This window comes from Myxocyprinus asiaticus, chromosome 38 (assembly GCF_019703515.2).
Source record: "Myxocyprinus asiaticus isolate MX2 ecotype Aquarium Trade chromosome 38, UBuf_Myxa_2, whole genome shotgun sequence".
NCBI lineage: Eukaryota > Metazoa > Chordata > Actinopteri > Cypriniformes > Catostomidae > Myxocyprinus > Myxocyprinus asiaticus.
Genome location: NC_059381.1, coordinates 12,534,253 through 12,543,069, shown reverse-complemented (window position 1 = coordinate 12,543,069; position 8,817 = coordinate 12,534,253). Strand labels below are relative to the sequence as shown.

At 36.0% G+C, this 8,817-nt stretch overlaps 1 protein-coding gene across 1 annotated transcript in view; it reads right to left on the bottom strand.

Annotated features, from left to right (window-relative positions):
• Nucleotides 1-582: 582 nt before the first annotated feature.
• LOC127428627 (pyroglutamylated RF-amide peptide receptor) overlaps nucleotides 583-8,817 on the bottom strand; it is a 28,248-nt gene continuing 20,013 nt past the window's right edge. Inside the window, exons 5-7 of the mRNA XM_051677091.1 lie at nucleotides 8,532-8,764; nucleotides 6,901-6,998; nucleotides 583-2,671 (exon numbers count right to left, since the gene is read on the bottom strand). Of these exons, the coding sequence (XP_051533051.1) occupies nucleotides 2,190-2,671; nucleotides 6,901-6,998; nucleotides 8,532-8,764 (813 nt within the window). The 3' untranslated portion in view covers nucleotides 583-2,189. The remainder of the gene's footprint in view (nucleotides 2,672-6,900; nucleotides 6,999-8,531; nucleotides 8,765-8,817) is intronic.

Below are 8,817 nucleotides of genomic sequence, written 5' to 3'. Positions count from 1 at the left end.
ATATATATATATATATATATATATATATATATAATTGTGAAATGATCCAAACAGCACTTAAGTGGCAACATGGTAGTTTCTTCGTAAAGTTGTTTTCACTGTCCTTCAGTAAAATGTTTTTGAATGTCTGTTTGTTTTTTCTGACAGAGGGAACATAATTTTTTTTTTCATAACATTGCTTTTTAGATTGTCTTTAGGTAAAATACACAAACTATGTAAAAATAAATAAACAAATACATGAATAAATATGTAAGATCCTACAGTATAAACATCAGATTTCACAGTGACTGCATAAAAATCATTAACAATAAAGTAATGTCTTATGCAATCTACTGCCTTTTTAAAACTTGTATTATACACTGCTAATCATTTCTATACACTGCTCATTAATTTCAGAGCCGACATACTGAGGCAAAGAAAAACTTAATCAGGCTTTCATTTAATAGAGGAAAATACTCCACAGTATCTAAAGGTTGGAGGAACTGACATTTAGGACTTTATTAAGACAAAGACAAGCAATGTTTCCATCAATTCATTCAAAGGAATGTAATATTTCAATCAATCCAAGATATTTATGTTCCTAATAATCATGAAAATCATCCAGGTTCCTTAGAAATTTTTTATGAATTACTAATAAAATAAAGAGACAAACAATCTTTTAAAATGCAATCTTTTACACAAGAAAGCTTTTAAAATTCTAAATTTAACATTCAACATGTTGATGTAATTTTGAGCTGAACTGTCAGGGTGCCAGACGTCCCCTCCCCAAGCAACCTGCATCTACCTTCACGCTTTTTGAAGTGTAGAATAGTGTGCCATTGCCCATAGCAATCTAACCAACTGACATGTTATAAATCTACTTTTGATGGCTTAATAGAGACTGTGGCATCCACACTCAACTGAGTACCTCCAAACTGCTATGCATGCTCCTGCTGAATAAACTCTAAACTTCCTGTAAACTTCAGGTACATCCAAGGACATATAAACCATATTTGCTAAGACAAGACACTGCACACACTTCTGGAAAAGATAAAAAAAAAAAAAAAAAACAGATTTACATAAGACTAGAAATAAAGAATTGCAAAATGCAGAACACAATGAGTTCACTGCTAGAAGTTACATTGAAGTCTTAAAGGGGCAGTTCACCCAAAATTTATAATTCTGTCACCCTTACGTTGTTCCAAAAACCTTTGACTTTCTTCCATGGAACAAAAAATGTGATATTAAGAGTAAATGATAACAGAATGTACCTTTTTGGGTGAACTATCCCTTTAAATTAATGTTTACAAACATGGACTTGCTTGCTTCAACAGAAAATGTTTCTGGCTTGTTCAGAGCCCAAGTCAAATGATGCAACTGGTCTTTTCTTGTTCACATGAGGTCTTCACAATTTTGTTTATCTTTAACACAGACAAAAAAGCTGATTATTTCAAATTGTTTCACTAGTGACTCGCCGTCATACTTAATGTGCAGATATAGCCTCAGTTCTAAAAGTAGCACTGAGCAACTCATGCTTCAAATCTCTGACGATTGGCAGCCGCAAGTTGTTGGATGTGTGTTTCCTGTTTGAACATCCACATCATGCATTACATTCCCAGAACGGGGCAATATGTTTCTGCTGGCAGGGTCATACTATGCTTTTCATGTGGGATTTCCAGTGCCTTGATTTGTGTTGTGCCAAATTTACAACATTTCTGACAAGTCCTGAGGTGAAATCATTTGCATCTACTGGCTTCAAACTGTTTATGTCAATTTTTCAAGACACCGCTCATTGAATTTGCCTTTTCCCTTTATCTAACTAGATTAATCTAATACAAAAATACATGTGTAACAATGTACATTTTAACCATGAGGAACTGCTTTCTTGATACCATGAAAACTTGAAAAGAGCTGCTCGACTCATAGTTCTCTGCCATTTTTTATTTTCAGCTTTTTGAATCTGACGTCTCCTTAGTTCCCCTGGCCTTATGGCATAGTAAAGTTTCCAATGGTTGTACATTTCAGCAGATGCAGTAAGTCATTTGGGTGTTGTTCAGCTACTGTATCATTAATACTGAGTATTCTAACATCCTACTCATTTGGCGTACTGTGTTTTGCATACCGTGCAGAATGGAAGTACGCATAGCCAGACACAGGGATTGTTTCACTTTCCATGGTGGGCAGGTATCACTGCCATCTCCTGTTAACATTCATTCATCCAGCATCCCTGTTAGAGGCTGGTCAGATCCAGAGGTGCTGTCTGTATGTGGTGGGTCAATAACACTTAGTATCATAGTACTGAAGGTAGTTTTGGGTCTGATGGTGCTAAGCAGGTTCATGTTGGGGAACAATTTGGATGTAGGCCTCTCTGGTGCCAGTTCCCATGCCAATTTACTCCATGATCTAATGATTCCTTTTCCGCTTGTCCTCTCCAGGCCCTGTCTGGGTTCGACTGACTCCACTGCTGAGATGCCCACTCGCTTGTGAGTCCTCCAGGACCAACAGGAACCCTGGCTACAGCAGCAACCTCCGCTGGAGCACCATCCTCTGGTAAGCAGAGCCAGCAAATCCCTCTTGAATGTGGTGTTGAGGGCAGCATAAACCACAGGGTTGCAAACTGAATTGCTAAATCCAAGGATTTGAACCACACTGACCAGGAGAAACTCGGAGTCTAGATCGAGGTCTAGCTGGCCTGTGTGAGAACAGTTGTAACAAAAGTGTAAGTCAGTTTTACCACAAATCAAGAAAAAATTATGTTTAATCTATAAATTACTGCTGCAGATTTGCTTTCAGGTCTATTAGTTTGTACTGCTCCATCCTTCCATAGCAGCCTCTTTGCAAAGCCTGTATTACATTGTGACAAGTTCACAAAACATTGAGCAAGTTTACACCCAAATTCTTACATCAATTAAGCTTAATAAGCCGAAAATGGTGTAAGGTCAAGTAAATTACTAAAACTATTCAACTTTATCGTGTTAAGACCATACTGTAAACGATGCAATCAAAAAACAATCGGCATAAGTTGAATTTTGCCTATTATCCAGATCTCATGTTGCATATAAACACCTAAACATGCGCTCTTACCGGCTTATCCAGTGTGTGCAAGTGTTGCCTGTTATGTGCATATACATTTACATTTTGACGTCCAAAGCTGAGAATAATCTGATTATTTCAAATCTCATGTAAGTTTTTTTTGTTGCCTTTCTTAACCCTCCTATAGTCTTTGGTCATTTTTGACCTGAAACTCTTTTGCTGATTTAATACAAAATGGTTTCCTTTATCTGAGTGGTACAAGACTTGGTGACTTTTCCTCCACGTGCCATCTGAACATAAAAAAAAAAAAAAAAAAAAAAAAAACAGTTAAAAAAATGTAGGCATGATTCAATAAGTCTTAGTGGTCGTAAAAAAATAAAAATAAAAAAAAGACACCTTTTGTGTTTGTGGTAAAAAAAAAATTAACAACCATTGAAAATGAATGGGAAAGACCATAACACAGAGCAATATTATTCTTTTTTTGTGTCAAATACAATCAATAAATCAGCCACAATGCAGAAAATACAAACAGAAATTAAAGGGTAAGACTATAAAACATCCAGAATGCAAAACACACTTACACCTACACAAAAGTGAACTGGTGAGACTATAACAAAGAGCATTTTTTTAAATATGTCAAATAAAACCAATAAAGCAGCCACAATGCAAAACACACATACACTCAGTAATGAGGGGGTGCGACAATAACACACCCACAATGTAGAGCGCACACACACACACACACACACACACACAGAAATAAATGGGTGAGACTAACACAGCCAGAAGGTAGAACACACAACACACACACTCATGCAAACACACAGAAAACAAGGATCAAATATAAATTCTGAGTGACCCCAGTGTATGCAAGTATACCTTTTCCACTGTGGGAAAGTTTATGCTTAGATCAGGTGCCTCCCCTTCTAGACAAAACACTGCATGTTTATATTATGGAAACAAAGACATTTCCCACAGCTCTAAGTTCTAAATGTGGCCACAGTTCTTTCTGTAACAGCACCATGGCAAAACACTTGACTGTTCAGGAGACCCTGCAGCTTTCTTCTGACTATTATTGTCACAGCATGATTTTCAAGTCATGTTATTTATATTTTGTTCACCAGATTGCAGCAATCTGCCTCCAATATGCAGTATGTCACATTCTCATGCTTTCTTCCTGTTTCAACTTGAAAAAGTGTAGGTTTTGCTACACTAAATTTCATAAATTGAGAAATTTACATGTAAATAAGATAAAAATAAAGGCTCCGGTGAGTTTGCCAGTTTATTCTGTGTTTTGTTATTCTCTCTCCCTCATGTCTTGCAGGCAAAGCCGGCATGCATGATCAGTGTTTCCATGGGAACATTGATTGTTCCCGGGGGAAACCCTGATCATGCCACTGATTAGCATGCTAGCAACACCTGTTCTACTGTAATTCACTCCCTACTTAATCCCTGTGTGTTCTCACAGTCTTCGCAAGATTATTGTTTGATGTCAAGCAATTAACCTTGCTCTCGTTGTCTAGTTAGTGCTGTCTCATGTATCTGTTTGGATACCTGTCTCTGCCCGCATACCTGTCTCTGTCCACATGTTGGGAGTGTGGTTACCTTCCAGCTTGCTGTACGCTTGTTCTTGTTGCTGTATTGCCAATGGAGGATTCCTCATCTCTGCCCGCGTGTCGGGAGTATGACTGCCTACTAATCGTCTGGGCTTTGTTCTCGGCACCTCACTACGCTTCAACGGAGACTTCCTATGGATCTGCTCCTGACTTCAACACATACACTTGTCTACAAACACACTCTTTCTATCTGCCCACTCCACAAACTTCTCCCCCTGCTACTGCAGCCGGTGCTGGGATCTGCTACTTTGCCAGCACAGTTTTAAGTTGACATTTATTGTGAAATTCTTTGAACTGTTTCTCTGCTTTTGGGTTCCTTTGTCTTGCTCTCGCTCTGACTAAAATCTTAACAGAAGTGCATAATTGTATTGTTCAGGGAATAAATGGAATCATCATCCAAAAGATATTTTTTTTTTTTAACAAATTTCTGGTCAAAAATGACTGGGAGGACCAATGGTAGGGCTCATTTATGAATCCCATTGGAGGGTTAAAAAGCTGATTTTAGTTATCAGTGTATAGCTGTGCATGTAAACACACTCAATCAGTACTGAAATATGCTGCATAAACTGTTGAAGTGATTGCAGACTTAATTCAACTTTAGCTGCTTTTTTTCTCTAGTTGGGATCTTTTGGAAGGATATGCAGAGCTGAAGGTGCTACACAGTCTGGAACAACACAAGTTTTGGCAGACTAATCCACATTGTACTCATATACTGAGTTGTTTTGGTTTTTAGGAATAATAGTATTTATCCTACTACCTCCTTATTACCTCACTGTGATTGGACGGGCCAAGTTCTGTACACTAAATGTGGACATAGATTGTCATATATTAAAGTTTGTGTTTCTGATGTCAGAAATTCAAGGATTTCAGAACAAGCTGGGGGGTTTTTTAGCGTAGTTTCAGTAAATGGCCTTTTTGGACTAGGGAGGAAGTTTTGTGTTATGAAAGTTATAGTATGTGTTCATAATACATCTAGCTCTCTTATCTCAAAAGATATATGAAAATTAGATTACTCATGATATGACCTCTTTCAGTAAGTGCAAAAATGGACAAAGACCATAATGAATATCTAAAATTAATTCAAAAAACTCAAAAGGAATGAATCTTTATCTCTCACAGTCAAGTTATAGTCAATCTGAAGAGACTTACAGCACACCTTTTGTGTCTATGCTGATAATTAAGATACACAACGTTTATGTTCCATATTGCTTTTTTCCCATTCTCTAAAACCTTAATTTCCATATGGAAGAGGCTCCACACAATGTGTCTTCAGGCAAATATTTATGAATGTCATTTCACTTAAAATTATGCATGGTGTGTTGTGTAGATAAGCGTGAAGTAGACACAACACTAGGCAGACTGATAATTAAGCCAAGGATGTTCAGGTGTATAAAAAAGGCTTAAAATATTGTGCTGTGGTAATAAAAACAACATAAATAGTGAAGTAAATCTCAGAACACGCATGTACAATACATGAGTGTAAAGAGAGGCCATAGGAGTGATAAGAGCTGCAAAACTCATGGAATAATAATGCTTTTTGCTTCATTTCCAGTATTGAAGGGTGTATGAGTGCAGATGGACAAAGTCACTATAGTCTTGCTCTTAACTGGCATTAAATAGCTCTATTCCTTGCATTTGGAAAGGTGAGTTCAGAGAGGGCAGGTCAGATGTATGGAAAACATTGAATGATTTACCACAAAATGCATTATAGTTGCAGGAGAAACTGGACATAATTCTGCAAAAAGTAAAAAAGGTTTCAACCAATTGTGAATGATTTATTGGGTGCAATTTGCTGCACTTACTGTAAGTTGAGTTGAGTAATTACTAGGATGTTTAATGAATTATCGATTGTTGATTATTTGCAGTTAATAAATTAGTCGATCAAGAATAAAAATACTAATAATAATTAAACTAAAACCAAACATGTTTGGTTAATTAACTCATAAAAAAAATTTAAAAAATGCATACAAATTCACAGATGGAATGAAACTCATAACCCCACTGTGTGATGGCAAAAATGGCACAACGATTTCGGTTACAAGACATACGAAAACCAACTTAGTGTCCAAAAACATTTTTATGTGCCATAATTGAATGTATACGAATGAGAATTGAGAGCTATGATAGAGGGCAAGATTTTCAGCAAATAGCAATTTAAATTTCCCTTTGTTCATCAAAAAAGCTATTGGTTTTTTGTGGTCAGTTACTGTGAAAAATGAAAGTGATTTACAACAGTAAAGGAGAGAGAATTGCACAAGATGTTTTATGTTACCGTAGTCGAGCAGGAGGGAGACCAGATGGAAGGGCGCCCAGCAGGAAGCAAAGAGCAGCACCACGGTGGCCATCATTCTTATGGCACGTTTTTTTCTCCTGAGAATGAGAGCCACTGTTACAGGCATGTCACATGTAACAGCAGAGCACATACAGTTGCACAACACAGGTGGTGCCAGTCAAACAGTATTTCATTTATAACCTACCAAGATTATCTCATCTGAAAACAACCATCAAGGTATACTGCAGTGGTTCTCAATCAGGGGGCCTGGACCCACTAGGGGGCCTCAGCACACTTCCAAGGGGGTCTCAAGATGACTTAAAATTAATTTAAAATAAGAAATATTAAAATAATTTATATAATCCAACTTAATTAAAATGATAAAAAATACTTTAAGATGTATGCCTACAAATAATACACAGACTCTTTCTCAAACTTCAAAAAAAAAAAATTATCCATGATTAATTATTTTAATCAGACACATCTAGTTTCAGGTGAGGGGGCCTTCAAATATTGTCTTGGACAGTCGGGGGCCTTGGAGTCAAAAAGGTTGTGAACCACTGATGAGTACTGTATTACTGCCAATAAAAGTGACTGCTAAATGGACCTCTCAAAAACAGCACATGATTCCCTGAATCTAATGGGCAAACAAAAGTGTGAGTTGTTTACTGGCAAAGCCATGTTTCAAGATCTCATCACCTAGCTATCCATGTGACAACATTCAGCCTTTTTTGTAGTCTAGCTATAAATAACAATGACACTATTACATGTTTTTTACTCTTTTCTATGGTGAATGGACTTGGCAAGCATTGCGTAGTTTTCTTGTACATCAGTATACTCTCTTAAAATGATAAATATATATATATATATATATATATATATATATATATATATATATATATATATATATATATATATACATATATATATATATATATATATATACATATATATATATATATATATATATATATATATATATAAACATATACATATACATATATATACATATATATATACATATATATATATATATATATATATATATATATACATATATATACATATATATATACATATATATATATGTATATGTATATGTATATAGATATGTATCCCAGATTTGTTTGACTTTTTTTATCCGGCTGAACAAAGATTTTTAGAAGAATATTTCAGCTTTGTATGTCCATACAATGAAAGTGAATGTGACTAGAACTTTCAAGCTCCAAAAATCACATAAAGGCAGCATAAAAGTAATCCATATGTCTCCAGTGGTTTAATCTGTAACTTCAGAAGCGATACGATAAGTGTGGGTGAGAAACAGATCAATATATATATTTTTTTTAGAGATTTATAGTAAAAAGGGACTATTGATCTGTTTCTCACTCAAAGTGATTGCATCACTTCAGAAGACATATATTAAACCACTGGAGTCATATGGATTACTTTTACTGCTAACTTTATGTGATTTCTGGAGCTTCAAAGGTCTGGTCACCATTCACTTGCATTGTAAAGGCCTACAGAGCTGAAATATTCTTCTAAAATCTGCGTTTTTGTTCAGCAGATGAAAGAAAGTAATACACATCTGTGATAGCATGAGGTTTTTTGGGTGAACTACTCCTTTAACTAACCTGGTAATCTTGTTGATTTCAGATTCCGGGAGAGTTTGAAACATGACGTCATGTACTTTGTGCTTGCCCCAAAGTTCTCTCATGATCTTCCAATACAGAAAGGCTATGGTCGCCAACGGGGCCATGAAAAAAAGAACTGACAGGCAGGTAGTATAGGCTCTCCTCTGCTGATGGCTTGGCCATACTTCCAAGCAACTGGTATGGTGGACATCGAACAGGAAGTCATATTTGACCTGAATAATTAAATGGTAAGGGAAAAAGGAAGTTTATTCCATGATGCAATCTT